This window comes from Cheilinus undulatus, linkage group 17 (genome assembly GCF_018320785.1).
Source record: "Cheilinus undulatus linkage group 17, ASM1832078v1, whole genome shotgun sequence".
NCBI lineage: Eukaryota > Metazoa > Chordata > Actinopteri > Labriformes > Labridae > Cheilinus > Cheilinus undulatus.
In genome coordinates, this window is record NC_054881.1 from 23,691,384 (window position 1) to 23,712,116 (window position 20,733).

Below are 20,733 nucleotides of genomic sequence, written 5' to 3' on the forward strand. Positions count from 1 at the left end.
TTAGCAGGCAGAATTTTTATTAGAGAAGCTAAAACTTATCTGCATGCAAAAGCAGGTGATTTTTTTAGACTCAGCCAGGTCTTTGATTGGATTATCAAATAAAAAGCAAAACAGTAGATTATGTTGGATTACTATACAGATGGTATTCTAACTGACAAACTTCAAACAATGATGCATGCAGATTAACATGAAGATTGAACACAGTGGTTTTCCAGATTTCTCTTTATCCAGGTACAGAAACTGGATGGGAAATAACCTCTGGCAAACTACAGTGTCCATCAGGCCACTGTGATAATGCTCTCCTCCACTGATCTCATGATAAACGGATCAAATAAAGGAAGGGGGATAACAGAGAGATTTGGGATTTACAGGCCCCTAACTGTGACAGAGAAAATGGGAATCATGTTGTAGGACAAAGCAAGACCGGCAAAAAAACCTTGCACCAAAAGCATCTGTTTAATCTGCACACTCAAACTTATTACTCAAAACCCTAAACAAAAGGTTCTGGCTCCATTTAACTAGAAGTACGAGTTTATGAATATTTATTTTTGAATGAGAAAACAGCATAAAGAAATTAATAAATAAATCTATAATAATTCTAGCCTAAACAAAGTGGTTTTAATGTGTTTTATTATTTTGAATAAAGTGCTTACACACTCACAAAATGCCTGTGGACACTTTTAATTAATGCTCATTGTTGTATATTTAGATGCAGACTCATTTTCCAGTTAAGGCTCATTTCTACATCAGTAATCTGATGATTTAGAAAATGTGCTTGTGCTGCTGCTTTGCTCTGCTACTGGGGCAATAACATCCTTAACAAACCAGCTGTCTCAGCGCATCAGATGACATTTTCTTAATATTGCACTGCCAGTAGGAGAAATGTGACTTTTCCTATTTCTCATAATAGCTGACCGGAACAACAGCAACACTGATTGTGGATGGAGAACAGCGTGAGGCAGAGCACGCTGACGGCACAGATTAAATATTGACCATCTCCTGGAGGAGGCCTCTCTCAGAGAGTGTACCCGAGTAATGGCATGAATTTACAAAAGATCCATATTTATATTTAGAGTACACGCTTGAAGGGGCATTGCTGCTCTTGTGTGTGGACTTCCTCTGTATTTTGTGTGAAGATGGAGGAAAAGAAAAACCTACAGATGGATGAAAGCAGTGTAAATCAATGTATGTGTGCATTTCTACTTAAAACACACTCACACTCACGCCAAGAGCATATCTTTCCCACAGGCAAACAAAGCAGAGCGAGGAGGTGAATTGAGATTTAGGCAGTGGCATCATTTGCATTTTAATTAAGCAGCTTCTGTTTGTCCCCTCCCCTCGTATGGTCGGATGAGGGCCTCTGGGAGCCACTTGTGCTGCTCTGCTCCTGCATGCCTACACTGAATAAACCACAGGTTACACGCAGGAGTGTACACAGTGTATTGATGCTCCAGCATTTACTGATTCTCTACAGTACAAGAGAAGATTTAAACACAGAGTTGTCTTTTTCCTGCTCACTTCTGCAGCTTCATCTCTTTCTAATCCTTTGATCCAAAAATGTACAAAACAAGAAAACACTTAATGAATTCAATAAAATGTCTCCCAGTGATGGTTATTATGTACTTTAAAACATTCAGTTAAGTTTAGATACCTCAACATACAACACTGCATAATGCAATGCAATATACATGCAATACATGCAATATGATGCCACAAGATACAAAATAATGAGTAAGATCTGCTACAAATTAATACAATGTATTACGTTACAATCAAAATGTTACGTGACATTACGTTCCCTTATAATAGGATGTGATATGCATCAAAAAGAAACAAAACAATTTGATATGATATGGATGAGAAGAGTTAACTACCATGGGATAAGCTACGTTATGCTATGTTACTGCACGTTACATTACAATATAATACAATACAATACAAATAAAAAAGAAACGAAAACATTTGACGATATGGATGAGATGAGATAAAATTACATGTGATACCATAGGATGCAAATTGAAAAGAAAACATGTTGTGTTACGTTATGTTACATTATGCTACATCATCTTACTTTACGCTACATTATATAATGTTATGTTACATTACATAATGTTATGTTACATTATGTTATGTTAACTTATGTTATATTACACCATGTTACATTATGTTAAGTAATGTTATGTTGCATTACGTTGCATTCATGTTATGTTTTGTTATTTTATGTTATATTGGGTTATGTTATTTTATGTTACAATGTAACACAAATTGCAAAGAAAGGAAATAATTTGACATGGTATAGATGAAAGGAGATAAAATTCCATGTAATGTGATCTAACACAACAAGTTTTGTTACATTATGTTGTGTTTTTTTTTATTATGTTACGTAATGTTATATTACATTATACTGAATCACAATACGATACAAATCAGTAGAAACAAAATGATTTGTTATATGAATAAAAATACATAAAACACCACGCAAAAAGATATATTATGTTACTGTACTTTAGGTTACAATATGGTACAATACAATTCAATAGGAAACAAAAAGAAACAAAAAAATGTGACATGACATGGATGAGATGAGTTCCATGTCATACGATAGAATACAAATTGAAAAGACACAACAGTTTATGTCACGCTATGTTAGGTTACATTATGTGATGTTACGTTATATTACATTATGTTACATTATCTGAACTTGTTATTTTATGTTAGATATTGTTACGTTGCATCATGTTATGTTGCATTAGGTTATGTAATGCTACGCTATGTTATGCTACGCTATGTTATGCTACGCTATGTTATGCTACGTTACGTTGCGTCACATTTTGTTGCATTACATTACATTGTGTCACGTCATGCTATGCCATGTTATGTTATGCTATGTTATGTTATGCTACATTACGTTAGGCCACACTATGTTATGCTACAAACTGATACTCCTCAATAAGACACTGACCATACCATACCATATCATACAGGGTCCACGATAATGAGGATAATATCACACATTCTAGGATAACTGATTCATTCAAAACAATCATATGAAGTTATGTCATGTTTTCTAACTTCCTGAATAATATAAAATGTCCCCAAAACCCTTACGTACAGGACTGTTGAGTAAATTTCTTCAATTTAGTTTATCTTTTGCCTCTTTTTAGGCTTCTTCTTTTATGTTTTTGAAAAATGGTTGGCAGTTCAGTCAGAAAAGGAGGGGACTTTTCTATGACAGTGAATTGAGTCAAAAACAATGACAAGACAGTGGGGAATGACATACAAGGCTTGAACCCAACTTGACCTAACTGCTAAGCCATCTGCACCCCAGGTTTGTTTCCTGCTCTGCTGCCCAACATTATCACACTGTCTTCGTCTTCTTTACTTCCCTGCTATCTACCGTTCTTTGGCCAATTAACTCCTGCTCATGATAACCTCATACATGTTACAAGTGCATGAACTGGTGACATACTGTGTCAAACTTTCAGAGAATTCTGGGGACTGAGTTTTTTTTTAATTAAAGTATCATTATTCGGCACCAAAATGTAATCAAAAACTGTCTGGTATATCATTACATATAGCATTGCATCGTACCATATCATAGTGTATCAGATCACATTGTATTTGATCATATAGAATCTTATTGTATCGTATCATGACTATAAGACAACAGCTTCTCATCTCTTTCTGGTAACAATGTCTTCTAATGATTAAATGAGTTGTGTTGCAGCACAGTTGGTGAACTGCAGACAAAAACCTTGGGCATACAATACACTCTAAGGTACAATATAATGAGCCTCATCGATTTCCATGTGCTGCTTTCACGAAGCTACGATAAATATTTGATGGCTGGTGTGGAGGTCTGGACTGACTGGGATGGAACTAAGGCCTGCAGGGATAAGAGGAAACGCGTGTGCGCAGCTCTCTGGGTGTGTGTAAATGTTCAAAGGCAAACAAGAGGAAGAGAAAAAGACGAGCCAATGGAACAGAGAGTAGTGTGTGCTGTGTGAGCGTGTGCGTATAGAAAGAGTGCAATAATGACCCCCCTGTGAGCTGAGGGAGGAGCTGGATCGGCCTTTTGGCTCGTTCACTCCCACCCTCCGTTTATGAATAATTAACTTGGAATCTGCCAGTCAGAGCAGACCGGTGGCTCATTACGAGGCATTATGTACGGCGGTGTCACGCGAGCTATCAATCAGGAGGCAGCCATTCATGTGCGTCAAGTCATCTCCGGGGGACGGAGAGACAGTGGGGGGTAGTGAATGTGTTTGCGTTAGGGGAGATGGAGGGATGGGAGGCCACAAGAGACACACAGAGCAAACAGGGTTCACCCTCAGCTAGGCAATCCTGGTATGACCATATATGGGCATGCGGCTCTGCTTTAGGCTGCAGACTGACGGCCCCTGTACGCTCATTTGGCACGGACTTCAAGGGCATTTAGAGGGCGGGGTCACGACATCATTATTCTCAACATCAGAGGTGGAAAGAGTTAAACTAAAGGACAAAGACCATAATTTCAAACTGTAAAGACTGTTTAAAAACAGTGAAATCATTCATTTTTGAAGACTGGGTCAAAGTTGCAGTCTCAGAAAAAAAGACAATTAAGCTAAATTTGTCAAAGAAAAAGTCATGACCTGTTAAAACAACCTCAACACATGCAAAGTATAAAAACAGGGTATTTCTGAGAGCTGCTTTTATTTTCTTTCAGGTCTTTTAGAAACCTGTAACTACATTGTTTGATTCTGATTTTGAGGAATGAAAGCATATATTAATAAACAAAATAGGACTAATTTCAGTCAATGACTGTATGTGAACACTCACCTCTCCCTTCTTGATGGTCATAGACTGCCGCCTTGGCGTCGACTCCTCGTTGATGCTGGACAAGAAGTTCTGGGAAATTCGTAAGGCGTCCTGCAGAAGTGGGTGGTCTGGGTGACTGCTGGGCGTGTGTTTGAGTAAGTCCTAGAGAAAAGAATAAATTGAGGAGTGTGAATTTCAAATGCTAAAGTATGAACAGAGAGAGCCCATGACAGATCTAAAACTTTTGTCATTAGATTGTCATATAATGAAGGCTATGTTCACACTAAACAGAGCGCTTGACGGATTATAGGTCTGAACTAAAAAAGATATTTCAGATTTAGTTTAAGTGACTTGTAATTATCGTGCCGATCCAAAATTTAACCATTTAGCTAGCTTATCGCAAACATCCCTAGCAGAGATGGGGACTCGAGTCCGCAACTTGGACTCGAGTCGCACTTAAGTCACACACATTGGTGACTTGAGACTTGACTTGGACCTGTGCGCAAAAGACTCGCGACTCGACTCGGACTCGTGATTTGGGACTCATGCACAATCTTCAGTTTTTAATTTTTCCATCATGATCTCTTGTCCCCCTGTTGCTCTTTTTCCCTTTCCTCCCCTTCTCTTTGACAGTTTGTGCGCCTTTTACGCAGCACCAACCTCTCTTCCTCATCCTCGTTCATGCTGCATACGACACACAAACGCGACGCTCATGCACACACCTACTTTGAAATGCACGCTAACATGTTGGTTGTGCAGATTGCAGACTTCAGACTTCAGCCTGTTGAGGGCAAAAGTTTCAGAATACCTAAACTCTTTTCTCCTGCATTAAAGCTCCTCTCCATGGAGGATCAGCGTCAGCTCTGTTTGAGTGTGTGCGCTCCAGCTGTGTTTGTCTCTGTGTCGCCCGCGTGAGCCATGGGTGTGCGCAATGTTAAAATATTATTGGGTTAATAATTCCCTTAATATCATATGTTTATGGGGAACAAATTAATGTCAGAATCTCTGCATTGCTGCTTATTGATTATGAACGGACATAAAAGACGACGGGAATATTAAAACTTTAAATACGGTTCATGGAGGCAGTGAGAAACAGAGACAGATGGATAAGAGGCTGTAACAGATAAATCATAACTAAGGAGTCCAGGAGATTTCAGCTGAATAAAGTAAAATTTAGCTTGATTTTACCTATATAAAGATTTTTACACCATAAATGATGACAGAAGTTTATTAAGGAGAATGGAGAAATACTCAGCATACTCTGTTGAAGATCTGTCTGAGTGAGAATTAGAAATGCTGATTGCGTTTTTATTTTTATTTTTTATTTCAGAATAAACAGTTCATTAACAGTTAGTGTTTTTGTGTTAGTATAAAATTACTACCATTAAAGAAATATATCTGAAAAATAACAAGAACATTTAATCTCCAATGTCTCAGTGTCTGTCTCTATCAGTGAAGTATGGCTCATGTCTCTGTAGTGTTTCATATGGACACAGAGAAGAGCTTTATTAAGAGGAGAGCTGATATTGATCATGGTGATGAGGGAATAAAAGGAAGAGCATGTGTTTCATCTTATAGCAGAGGTATATATGATATATAGAAAATACATTCCCAACAACAGAACTGTGGCTAGTGGAAACACTGAGCCTAGTAACCATTAGTCACAGTACCTGGTATGAAAAAAGTTAATGTCAAGCCCTGTTCATATGAAAGTGTACACATGTGCACACCACAGCGAACCAGCCACAGACAATACCCCACCCTATTGATGGTGATAATACAGTACAGGATTTAGATTCCTTAGATAGAACAATGCAGTGGTCTAAGCAGACTGGACATCAGAGGCAGATCATAGAACGCTCATTACAACCAACTTGAGACTTGACGGACTTGCAAAAATGACTTATGTGCATCTCTGATCCCTAGGCTCAACATGTTTTTCTCTACTCTCCTTTCTTGTTTTTTTATCAAGGATGACATCTGGTAGCAGCACTTTTTTGTTATCATCTCTTTCCAAGCTCTGAGTAAGCTGAGCAGATACTAAAACGTGATGTCAAGATCCTGCAGATTTGCCGAGCTGACTTGTAAATAATTTAATAAAAAGCTGTATTCTAAAGACAAAACAAGGTGAAGGGAGCATTTTTTTTACCCAGTGTGTCAAGCCTTTTAGTTAATGTGTGAGAAAGAGAGGCTGGGATCAGAACATGACAGAACTAGACTGTGTAGTTATAATAAGAAGTATTTTCTCTTTGGTGTTTTTGTTTTACTTACATGGAGTACCAATGTGCTACGAGTCACTCTGTCCACTGGTTTATACAGCAAAGCTGAACAAGAGAAAAGAGAAAACCACAGCACCAAAATGTTTACATGACTGAGTCCAATAATATGCTGAGATGGATGTTATAATTTATGCTTTATTTAAATGTTTCAACATAAATAAGTAAAAACCAGCAGCTGTGACTGACCCTCTAGAGAGTTCTTGGCCGTCTGGTCCTTCGAATCCTTGGGGCTCCTCACCTTCAGGTTCTGTTGGGAGACAAAAAATGGAGACCCTTTTAAAAAGGCATTTAAAAGCCACTTCACAACTGTAAATCATATCAAAACACAGTGAGGTTATTATCCTTGCTCCAGCACTGAGGTCATCCCACTTCCAAATTAATTATGCCAACCTCAGCAGCTTTTCCCCTCCACCATCCTGCTCAGATGGCTCAGAGTCATGCATCATTACTTAGACCATTAACAACCCACGATGATGAATTCCCCATCCAGCGTGTAGACACCAGCTCAACACTAACCCAGATCTCATAAAACATAGACGGAGACCAATGGCGCGTTGAAACTGACAAATGCCTGAAAGAAAGTGCCATCAGATCTCTGAAGATACTGTTGAATACTTGGCTTTATTCTTATTACAGTAACCTTAACATAAGCAATCAAGAGGGGCAAGTCTGCTCTATTTTCTGTGTCTGATAGTCAAAGGAAATTCTGAACATTAAAGCAGTAATCCTTTGAAACGCACTGCAATGTTGAAATACTTTGATAATACATAAGTGCAATAAGCCAGGCGCTTAGCGAAGAAAAATCTATAAAAAATGTCGAGGAAGGTCTACGTTGTTTAAATGTCACAAAAATAAAAAATACTGTAAAATAGTAAATAGTTATGGTACTGAAACACTACCCATGATTTTTTTTTGCAATTTAGACTTTGTCTTAACCTTGTAGAGCTGATTGTCTGCCATCAAGCAGATCCTTCTTGCAAACTTTCAAGCTAAAGAATGATCGAACCCATCAACTTTAATTGAGATGGAAGAGGCGGTAGCAATGGATGTGGTTTAGTTTAGCAAGCCTGTAAACAATGGTTTCATCAGAACTAGAAACATTTCATTATTTAAATAAAAGCAAAGAATTGCAGTCAAGCTTTTTGTGGTGAAGAGATGTTTTTACTCTTCAGACTGGCTTAAACAAAGTTTGATTTACCAACTGGCTCTACTGATAGTGAACAATGTCCACAGCTGCCATGAAACAGTCTATCTGGTGTGTAAGGTTAACAGTCTGTAAGAGTGAGCTTGCAGTTTTTAATTATTGAAAACAGGAAATTTTCCAACATAAAGTGCTAAGGACTGCTGTTTTGTAGGGCCGACACCTTCCAGTCACTTGTTTGACTGGTTGGTTGATGGGCTCTCATCCAACCAAAATCTTGTCCCTGTACAGTGAAAAATGCAGCATGTTTGTATTAAAGTGTCGGCACAAGTGTCGCTGCTCTGCCCTCTGTCACAAAATCTACTCACGCTGCCTGTTTTGTTCACCAGTGGGCAACTGCTGGCTATTTTGTATTAAGTCCTTTTTTCTTGTTAAAATGCACAAATTACTTTAAGTGTCTGTTATCGACAAACAGAGGGCAGGGAAAAAGGTGATGTCTTCTGGTCCTTAAGTCACAACCTGTGGGCTTTTTTCCCACTTTACCTCACATACAAAACAACTATTCCTGGTGCTCTGACTAAGGCTAGCAATCACTCCTGCCTTACTAGGCTGTTGCTCTACCTCCCCCTACTCCTTCACTGTCCAAAGGGAAGAGAAAAGAGACGACCAGAGATTAAATAAGTGTCCTGATCAGCAATGAGGACTATAATAAGCTGCATGGATCTAAAGAAAATATCATTTACCACCCTCAACTGCATTACCCCATATACACCCGTGCGATTTACAAAAAAATCCACAAATGGACGCACACCCACATAAAAGTTGCCTCTGGCTGCTCTCATGCAAAAACATTCAGTGGTACAGTTCATTCAAATTTAAATGTAGTCAAATGATGAAAGCTGCGTGGGTGAATAATGGGACAGCGTTTTGCATGTAGAGTGCACCCAGAACAAAAAATGTTAGCAGCTGCATAATCAGAAATCACAGAAACCATTCCTTTTATCTGATAAAACATCAATTTAGCACTCTGTTTGAAAATCACTAATTTCCTGTTCTCTCACAAACTGTCCAGCTGCAGAGACAGAGGGGTGGGCACATGAGTATCTATACCAGCGTCTTATAGTAAAGACATGTTTTCTTTAAAAGGTGTTCTTGTCTATTCAAGTCTATTTAACTGTGTTTTTCATTCATTCATTTATTGTTTCTTTTATTCCACCTGTTTTCAAAAGTTGCCTCCATGCAACAAGAGATGTCAAGGTATAGTAGTTACAGGTGTGCATGAAATGTGAGGTATACATCTGAAATTACATCATTTTTGGAGTCAAGTGTTTAAATCCAAACTAGGGGTCAAAAGTGAATAAAAGAGCATCAAAACAGATTTTGATTATCCAGGAAGTCCCTTGGGTGGACCCCTGGCCTTGGCTCCAAGCCCCTCAAAAAGCTCCCAAATGTCTTCATTCAGGTCTTCACGGTCCTTGCCTGGGGCCTCAAAGTTACTAGAAGTATCCCTGGTAGGAGATTTGCCATCCTGACACTCATTTCTAAAGTAGTGGTATGATTTATGAGAGTTTAACAATGTGTTATTAAACTGTTAAAATCACTGCAGCGCTAAATGTTCAACTAAACATGTGCTTACTTTTATCTCAACAAGCTTGAGCAGGGAAAGGAGATCAGCTTGTGAAACCCAATTGGATAATTTGCTGGTATGCGGGGGGTTAAGTGTGTGACTGACTGATTTAACACGGTGGTAAAATGATCCCATAACTCACAGAGATCACAGCTAAGACCAAGGCTGTAACAGCTTTGACATAAAAGATAAACCAGTTACTATCGCCTTTTCTCCAGCCCCCACCCCCCACCCCCCCTTTTATGGTGTAGCTTTCAGTAAAAACAAAAAAGTATATCCATGTCTGATTGGTGTTTTTATCCATGCTGCTTTCCTCTCTGCTTCTCAGTCTTACCTCAGAGATTTCAGCAAACTGTGTATTTGCCTGGCAGCACTTCTCCGCCGTCTCCACAGCCAGCTCGTAGTTGTCCACAAATGCTCGGTAAACTCCCAACTGGCTGGCCTGTTGGAGGAGAAGAGAGAGAAAAAGGAAAGATGGTTAAATGTTAGATTTGTGAGGAGATACTCTGCCTGCGACCCATCCATTAAGTGCAAATAAAAACTCTACTATACTACCCTGGTACACAGTCGGACACAACAGCTCATTGTAGAGACTTGAAATAACAATAGGCCTTTCAGTCGGGAGCTCACACACATCTTAAGAATCCTCTTCACTGCTTCCTTTTTTTAATCTACTACAACTTCATTCATAAACTTCGTCAGTTTTGTTGCTGCTCTTAATTTCCAGTGAGATATTGCAGCAGCATAAAAGCAGAAATGATTGAAATAAAGATGCAAATAATAAGGGATTGTGTTAAAAAATAAACCATTGAAACAAAAAGGCTAAACAAAAGCACAATATTAGGTTTAATTAAAAGGCAAGAAATAAACAATATAGTTAAATGTTGTCTAAAGAAGAAGTTTCTTTGGGGAAAACATTTAATTTGATGTTAATACTAATATTAGACTGATTGATTTCAATTGAAACAAACATTTTTATCAGTAGATTACTTCACTGCTTTTGCTAATTTAGTGAATTTTGCAAATGTCTCCGCATCTGTAATAGCAGAGCTTGTGGACATGCTATCTCAAAATCCCTATGAAAGATTTTCTTCACACTTTGCACAAATGTCTGCTCTGATTAGATTGTGGATGTTATAGATTGAAGGTCAGTATCATTGGTTCTCATGTCCATAGCTTGCTGGAGAATGCATAATCTCATGATTGCTTTGCAGGATTTCATTCAAACTCTTACAAATGGCTACAATGATTCAAGGATGCACTAATCAGATTTTGGAGGTCATAGATCACTGGGCCTTATGTTTATCTCTTGCCTGTAACAGAAATTTCTTCAGTGTCCTTTTAGGGATTTTCCTCAAACTTTGGAAAAACAACCACTAAGATTCAAGGATGAACTGATTACAATCTGATGTTTTAGAACAGTTTTATATTTTATTTGAGGTAGCACCGGTCAGTTTTGGGGAGCTTAGAATTTCACCTCTGCTGTTTGCAGATGATGTGGTTCTGCTGGCTCTCTTGACTGGGGACCTTCAGCAGGCACTGGAACGGTTTGAAACTTTGTGTAAAGCGGCTATAATGAGAATGAGCACATCCAAGCCTGAGGCCATGGTTCTCTGCCAGAAAACTGTGGATTGCTTCTTCTGGGTGGGGAGTGAGTCCTTAGCCCAAGTGAAGAAGTTCAAGTACCTCAGGGTCTTGTTCACTAGTGAGGGTAGACTGGACTGCAAGACTGACAGGCGGATTGGTGCAGCATCGGCAGTACTGCAGGTGCTATACCGTACCATTATGGTGAAAAGGGAGCTGGGCCAAAAGGCAAAGCTTTCAATTTACCAGTCGATCTTCGTTCCAACCCTTACCTATGGTCATGAACTCTGGGTAATGACCGAAGGATGAGATTCTGGATTCAAGCTGTTAAATTGAGATTCCTCAGGAAGTTGGCTGGGCTCAGCCTTATCGGTAGGGTGCGTAACTTGGAGACCCGAGTCAACTGAGATGGTTTGGGTACCTGAACAGGAGTATCTCTGGAAGTGCTGCTAAGTGACCCGATCTCGGAAAAGTGGAAGAAAATGGATGAAACGTTTTAGATCAAAGGTCAAGGTCACTGGCCCCCAGGTCCATCCCTTGACTGTGAATGCAATATCTCATGAACTCTTTCATGGTTTTTCCTCTAATTCTTCAATAATGTTGGCTCTGACTCACAGATAATTTCATGAAATCTTGGGGAGCAAGGTCATAGGGCCTCATGTTCATCTCTTGCTAATAGAATGTATACAGATCACACATTTCTTTGAACTAAGGAGAATAGCAAACATAGTAGACAAAGTAGAGTTATCCAGGACACGGCTCCTATCATAGAGTTGGAGAACTGACTTTAATCATATGTCAGTAGGAAAGAAGTTGATGCTAGTCTTTTCTTCTTTGGGGAACATACAAAAAGACACAAGGATGTACTGTAAAACAGAAAAATCTACAAAAATAAAGATGGTACATGAAGTAAATGTTTTGTGATAGGGAAAACAAACAGCTCACTGAACACTATCCCTATAAAACAATGTGTAATTCAATTTGTTTGGTAAAAGTTGAACAAAGTGCTACAACACAGTTAGAAAAACCTTTGCAATGGTTATTTTAAGTCTAACTTAAAAAAAAAAAAGTTAATTCAGCACAGTATAATCCTTGAAATTTCATATCTGCAGCAGGAGATTCAATCCAACCAGCTGTGTCTGAGAGTCTATAAATGACTTGCAGACAACTGAGTGGAACAACAATAAAAAGAAAAACACAAACCACAGTCACAACAACAGTATGAAACCAAGCCGCTCCACTAAGCCAGGCCAGTTGCTGTGGAAACCAGCGAGCCCTGCACTGTGCCGGGGCTGAGTAATTAATGATTGGTGTAACGGAGGCTATGAAAGCACATTTAGGAAGCTTGATGGCTGAATAAAACCCCACCAAACGCTGCCTGCCAGTGCTGCGATCCATCTCGACGGCAAACAAAAGAAACAATCAATTCTCCTGAACAAAAGCCAGAGAAGAAGAGAGTACAGTGGAGACGGGCTTTGTGTGTAACGTCTGTTGCAGCTCACATGTTGGCCTACAGTACACACACTTCTCACACACTTTTAGAAAGAACAGCATATAACCCAGAGATCCTACCTGTGTTTAGAGCTACCTTCCTTTAGAGCTCTTCATGACCTAGCTTACTGCTATTTTCCAGGTTTGTTAGCCTGATATGAGCCTGTGTGGAAACTCCATAATTTAGGCACTACTCTCTTGTCAATGCCAGGACACAAGCTGACCCAGATTTATCATAACTTGTATTTAACTTTTTGTTGTTATGTTAATTGATGTCACTATAACATCCAATATCTGCTAAATGCTGAGAATAACACATTAGTGTGGAACAACAAAAATATTATTAAACAAAGCTGACATATCCGTATATTATTTTCCATTTATTTGAAAATTAATTTCCAGTGTTTTTTCGAGGATTACACTCTTTAAAATGTTTTTATTTGGGGTTTAAAATGCTAGGTTCTTTTATTCTTTTTTTAGTGATTAAATTCTGGATTATTCTTGATAGAAGACTTGTAAACTTGTTTGATTATACATTTTTTTGGGAGTCTCCCAGAGGGAAAAAGACTTCATCTGATGATCCGGTGATGTTTTCTATTGTGTTTGGTAAATTCCACACTTAGCGGTTTCTGTGCAGCAGTGAAACTCTTTGAGGACCGTATTTCCTCCTCATGTGGAAATCACATGACGGAAACCAGCCTTTTGTTTTGATTTTGGTTTGATTCACTCTCAATGATCCTGAATCTACAGCCTTAATCAAGATTCAACTGACAAGTGTGTGTTTATCATGCAGCATATTTCCTTATTTTTGGATGGATCAAATGTCAAGTCATTACTGATAAAACTGATTCAATCTTAATTTTTTTAAGTTGTTTTAATAGTTGTAGGTATATAAATGAAAATAAATCACCTGAATGCGACAACATGTTTTTCCTCTTTACTTTTTTTTACTTTAAAAATCTTTTGTGGCCAGATGGGAAGCAGAGGAGGCCCATGAGCCGCCAGCTGATGTTCACTGCCATATCTAATTGTGCTGCATTATATTTCACAGTATTGTACCAGACTGTACTGTATCGTATCAGATTGTATTGCATAGTATTATACTCTATCATATCCGATTGTATTGTATGGTATGCATGTGACAGAGAGTTTTTACATTAGAAAATGCTCAAAATGTGTCTTAACACCAGATTCTGTGAAAATACAATTTTTTTGTTTGAGTTATGATTTGAAACTCAGAGTATAGGATAATTAGACACAGTTCTCAATCAAATCATAATAGAAAAACAGAGTAAATAAAATGTTTGAGATCTACACAAACAATTCAGCCAGATAACCTTTACTCCTTGATTTGGTTCTAACTGGTACTTAAAGTGAATGCACCTAAAAGTTTAGGCCTATTATACCTTACTGACTGAACAGAGAAACTGCATGCATTACTACAGTAGGATAAATCATAACATTTGGTGTATAAGCTGCACTTATAACATTTTTTTCATCTAAAAAGTCATCTTTGTCTGATATTCTGATGCAATCAATATACCCATATAAAGTGCATGCAGCTCTCCTAATGGGATTGAAAATTCATCCCATTTATCATGCATTAAAAGCAGCCGCTTCACTGCTCAGAATATGCCAGAACTGCACAAGACCAGAAGGGGTTAGTGCCACTTTTTAACCACTTTTCCTCTTCATTCGGTCATAATCATGCCTTTCGAGAAAACAGGGAGTATAACATGAAGCAATAAACCTTGTAGAGTGCTAGTTTGACTGAAAAGACTTCTCATTTAAAGACAACTGGCATGAGGAGATGGGCAGAGCACCTCATTGGCTTTGAGCCTGTCTCACAACAATCATTGCAGGTTGAGTTTAAGCTGTTTTGTTCTCTTTGGGAGACTCCAAAATACAGAGAGCAGCTTATTTAACAGGGTGATTTACAGAGGTGGGTAGTAACGGGCTACATTTATTCCATTACATATACATGAGTAGTTTTTTTTTTTTAAATCCTACTTCTGAGAGTAGTTATTGAGCAGAGTACTTTTAACTTCTACTCAGTTACATTTGTGATGAAAAAACTATACTTCTACTCCATTACATTGGGCAATACACTGGTCGCTACTTTTACTTGTCTATGATTTATTTTCATTCAGTATTTTTTACACTCAGCTGAGCTCTCACAGCAGCGTGAGGTAAAATCCCCAGCAACACAGAGTAAATGGAGGAGTGACCCCTCCCCCTAACTATCAACATTTGGATATAATGGCTGAAGATGTAATACCTGCGTCTCCTTCAGAGGAGCATGTTTATCCCTGGCCCAACATCAAGACTCTTTGCCTTTCAAATGAGGAACAACAGCCACATAATACACTGCCAACCGTGTCCACCTAAAACGGTGGAAATCTCAAGCTTCAACAATAGCACGTCAAATCTAAGAAAGCACGTTAAGGTAAGTAAGCTAAACAAGCTAACGACTGCACGGCTAGTTAGCTAAACGTAGTATAAGTTCAAATCTCTGTTGTAACTTGCAGACTGCAAAGACATTGTTGTGTCAGTGATAAATGCCATGTGTCCAACCACCTCTGCAACTCTCCCACAACTGTGATTTTACACGCCATTTAACGTTATGTCGTAGGTGATACTATTCTCATGTGTGTGTGGCATCTCTCTGATATCAGTGATTGTACCATGTACCATTGTACATGGTTATAATTTGGGGCTAGTGGGCCAAAGTTGTCTTTGGTTTTAATAAGTTTCACAACCCTGTTTCTATTCTTCTTTTATTTGCATCCCCTGACATTCTATTTTTAGAAATGCCTTGACCCTCTTTAAATGCCCTGATCTTAGAGGTCATACGGGAAGTGTGAGATTCAATTTAAACCGGAATGTGAAGTCACAAGCTTTCTGAACATTGTTTGTGCTAATTATGTTGTCACCAGCAGTAACAAATTATGAATGTGTGGCGGTTCTTACAAAGGTCAAAAACCACCATGGGCACGGTCAAAAAAACACATCAAACACCCGACTGCACCCTGTTCCCTGTTTCCACACACACTTCATTTTATTTTATTCTTTGATACCCATTTTCAGTTATCCAAATGATTTGCACAGTAGCATCTGCACACTTAAGAAGAAATAAAATGGAGGAAAGCAAGGAGTAAAGCAATTTTCACAATCCTGAAATCCTGTGTCCTGCCCAGGGCCACACAATCTGCACCACAGCGGAGTCCATTCAGAGCATGTCAGTGCGACCGCGGAGAGAACTGAGGGCCCGAGTGTCTGCCAGACACATCCACACAGCGCCGTGAAAGCTTACCGAGTGTTGGGCTGCAGCTACAGTATCAGAGCAGAAAATGGCTTTTGGTGATGAAAGAAACTGCTTGGGTGTTTGGATTTCTCAGTTCAGGATTTGTCCCGCGTGAGAGTATGTGTGTGTAATCGACAGCGGAAAACAACATTAGGGAAACAGCCTCATGACAGTCTACGGCCATTACACAAGAGCGCTGGATTTAGCCACTTGGGAGTTCTAACACTCTGGGATATTTTCTCACAAGGAGGGAAGAAGCTCTGCTGAGTCTGTGATGCTGTGATGATATAAATAAGCAGAGCTAGAAGCGATAATATCCCTCGTTTACCAAAGTCTACAGCCGTGCTACCGGCTGTAGTACAGATAATAAGCCTGCTAACATGCAGTGATTCACAATATAAACATGCTCATCTTTAACAGGTAATGTTCACAACTTTAGCTTAGCACATTAGCATGTTTGCATGCTAATAATCAGGTCAAGATACAAAAATAAGGCCATAAGGCATGGAACATTGTATTTCAGTTAATATCTTGGTAATTGAAATATTTCACACAAAAAAATTCAGTTGGGAAAAAAATACTATGTGACAAGATGGTCAAGAGAAGGAGGGGTTCATAGGTTAAAAAAAAAAAAGTAAACATGCACCTCTGAATTAACAGTAACACACTGTAGGAAGCAACGCCCTGTCAGTGAGAATACAGAGCTGAGAACAACAAACCTAGAGGACTTTACTCCCATTGTAGGAAGTCAATACTCCACAAAATAATGATAAAGTGTATATTGGGATTTTTGCTCTTCTACGGCCACTTTTAGGTTATAATGTCATCTAAAAATGGGAAATGCTTCCAAGCTGTTCATTTACATGACAACAGCGTTTTGAGGACCTCTAAACAGAAAATTTGAAAAGAAATAAAGGCATGAAGCAACTTTATTTATTAGGCACCATAAAAGCAAGAGCCAAAAGTAAGGTCTTTGAACATCAAGAGCATCAAAAACATGAGACAGAGCAAAAAAAAAAAAAAAAAAAAAAAGGCAACATTTCAAATCATTACCATGTTCATTGTGACGTAAACTGGCGATGTAGCATTCTAACGTTTAGCGTTTTTTGAACTGCATGATTTTGGTGGCATATACACATTACTTTCCCAGCCAATTATTAGCTATTAGCAAGTACATGTTGACTCCAGCAGAGAAAAACCCCCAAAGGAGCAAACAGCAGTTTAATACTGTCTGTAGGGTACATCAAACAATAGCACTGAACAGACATCTCCAATTTATTCTATCATATATTGTGTAAACTTGAAAAAGATATGATCACTATATTGAACCTGTTGCTTGGCATTCCTTACACATTGCACACAATGCCTTAATAATGATTTTGTTTAAGTGATACATTTGGATGTTTTGGTGATGCATTTTGCTTACATTTTAACTTGTTGTATGTACTGTCCCCTGGATGTTGATTATGCCTTTTATTGTTCATGTTTTAATGCTCTTGGTTCAAGACAAATTCTCTTGGGAGCAAGAAGTTTTTTGGGTCAAACTGGCTATACTTTTTTAAATGGCACAGAGGATTTTGTGAGGCAGAGAGGATGTCCAAGATGATGAACATTATGGGTGCCCATGCACATCAAAAACTTCTGAAAGCCTTCAATAAATGATAGCAGAAATGGTCTCCATTGATAAAGAGACTGTTCAGCAAATTTTGCATGAAGATTCGAACATGTCAAAAGTGTGTGCCAAATTTGTCCCACAACTTCTGATTCCTGATCAAAAGGAAAAACACAAGCAAAATTGTGGAGATATTTTTGGAACAAACTGAAGTAAACCCAAATGATTTAGAAGGAGTGACAACATGCAATGAAACTTGGATGGTCCAATTTGATCCTGAGATAAAACGTCAGTCAGTGCAGTTTAAAACACCATTGTCACCAAGGATGAAGTAAGCATGACAAAGCAAGTCCATGCTGATTCCCTTCTTTGGCATCAAGGGCATACTTTAGGAGAAGCCGGTTTGAGAAGGGAGAAGGGAATCAACATTTACCAACAGGTTCTAGAAAAACTGCCAAAAAAAGTCAGAAGAAAGACATCAAAACTGTGGTAAAATGGTGTCATTCTTCATCAAGACAACGCGCCAGCTAAAACTGCGCTCTCAGTAAAGCAATTATTGGCCAAAACACAGTGCTTGATCCCCCTCCCTATTCACCCGATCTAGCACCATGTGACTTTTTCCTTTATCCCAAAATCCAATCTGTGCTCAAAGGACCAGGTTTTGAGTCTTTGTCAGAAGTTAAGAAAAGAACGACAGAGGTTCTGAGACAACTGTCTGAAGAAGACCTACTGCATTGCTTTGATCAGTGGATGATCTGAATTCAGCGGTGCGTTGATGCAGAAGAGGAGTATATTGGAGGAGAAAGACAGTGAAAAATGTTAATGTTCAATAAAATTGTATTACAGCATTAACGCTGTTCTTTAATATCCATTCAGGTCCAATGACTGAAAGCCATGAATAGCCATGCATGATTAGAAGGACTAAAACTCAATTGAGAACTCCTGAGTTCTGTTTGGGCTGCTCACTCCCAGTCAACATTTTCTGAATTTTCTCACTTTGTAGACTAGATTCACTCACTAAGTAGCAGTCCCACCTCACTGTCCATCGACACAAATGTTGTTAAGTAGGCTATTTTTGTATACAACCAACAGCTATGTGGAAGGAGGCATATGTTTGCAGGCATCTGGTCTGGCATGCATACAGCGGTATTATTAGTCGTTTAGTCCAAAATAAAAAGTCATTCCTTTTTGATGGATTGTCACCATGTAAATCTGGCCTGAAATTCAAAGTCATGCATATTATACCTTTGATTATTACCTGATATCCCTCCAGATTTTCACTATCCATTGTTTCCTAAATTAAAAGCCCCCACATACCAAGTAATAATACATATATATATAAATGTTTTAAGCACTCTGTTTTTGCTGAGCTATTTTAGGTAATGGCTGTCATATGTTGAACTTGGACCAGATAAAGCATACTAGAGGCAAAATTTCATTGTATGTTTCATCTTTATTGTCTATTTTTAACATCAGTTTTAACCTTAGCTATTTTTTGGCAGATGGCACCCAAACAAATCCTTAAATTCTTCTGAAACACAACAAAGTCTGTAACAATAAAAAAACGTTTCTCTGTACAAAGCAGAGCAGACAACCACACCATTCATTTCAAACACTGAATACACTCACTCACAGCTGCCACTTCAGAGGAACTTATGCGCTAACGAAGGGTGAAGAACGATTTGTAGGGAGCCTGTGTGAGGCCAAATGAAAGATCAAGAGGTATTCTTGTTCTTTTGTAAATTCACAGAATCAGGCTTTTTCAGAAGAGCGCCATTCAAAGCTAGTGTATCTGCCGACATGGTGTAACAGCTTCCCTTTGCTGCAGTGTGATTTAGCCCTATTTTCAGCCTTCAAACACTTCTTCCTGACACTCATTCTCATAACCTGTCAGTGACGCTTTGCCTCTTTCTCCTTTCTTTCTCTCTCGTTTTCTTGTTCTGATGTTTTATGATTCCCTAAGCCTGTCTGCTCCCCTCACAGGTTTCAGAGTCATGAAGACAGCTCTATCAGAGTCACGGCAGCCTAAATCTACTCGCCTTGCCGAATCTCATCCTCATCCTCCACTCACTTGCTTGTGTCACCTCTGAGTCTCGCATCTCGTCTTTTCCTCCCTTTTTTTCAACGAACGGCTGTCATGAGGCACGTTTTTTCTTTTTTTGATTTTTGTCTGCTCAGCGTCTTCTCCTCCTGACTTCTATTAACTACTGTCTGGAGGGAGAGAGGGACTGGGACAAAAAAAATGGTGTGCACGTGAGTGTAAAGGCATCAGTTTGAATTTATTAGTATGAAATGTGTGTGAACATGTCACAGAGAAAGAACAATAGAGACAGCCAGACTCCTGAGTGTTGGAGATGATATGAAGCACATGGAAAAAAAAACACTGTCTTTGTCAGGTTGACGAAATGGTTGAAGCTAGACAAAGAAAACATATAAACTAATGGCTAAACCAGTCCAGCTTTGTGCCTAGGATACAAACACAGCTCTCACTTTAACTATAGAGAGATCTGATGGCTCACCACAGTGGCCCAAGTCTGAGGCCATGGTTCTCTGCTGGAAAATGGTGGATTGCTTCCTATGCATGGGAGTGAGTCTTCGTCTCAAGTGAAGGAGTTCAAGTATCTCGGGGTTTTGTTCACGAGTGAGGATAGACTGGAACGTGAGATTGACAAGCGAATTGGTGCAGCATCGGCAGTATTGCAGACCTGACCTTTGTGGTGAAGAGGGAACCGAGCGAGAAGGCAAAGCTTTCAATTTACTGGGTGATCTATGATCCAACCCTCACCTACGGTCATGGGTTTTGGTAAATGACATGAGAGAAACAGACCGCTTCAAGAGATTTTATGAAGTATTCGTAATCTGGGCCCTCTGGATCCTCCATTTCACCTGCCTACGACA

General features: G+C 38.9%; 1 protein-coding gene across 1 annotated transcript in view; it reads right to left on the reverse strand.

Moving 5' to 3' along the window:
- Positions 1 to 20,733, reverse strand: part of LOC121525015 (breakpoint cluster region protein-like) — a 135,259-nt gene that overhangs the window by 28,411 nt on the left and 86,115 nt on the right. Inside the window, exons 6-9 of the mRNA XM_041810705.1 lie at positions 10,179 to 10,286; positions 7,263 to 7,323; positions 7,069 to 7,121; positions 4,819 to 4,959 (exon numbers count right to left, since the gene is read on the reverse strand). Coding sequence (XP_041666639.1) covers positions 4,819 to 4,959; positions 7,069 to 7,121; positions 7,263 to 7,323; positions 10,179 to 10,286 — 363 coding nt within the window. The remainder of the gene's footprint in view (positions 1 to 4,818; positions 4,960 to 7,068; positions 7,122 to 7,262; positions 7,324 to 10,178; positions 10,287 to 20,733) is intronic.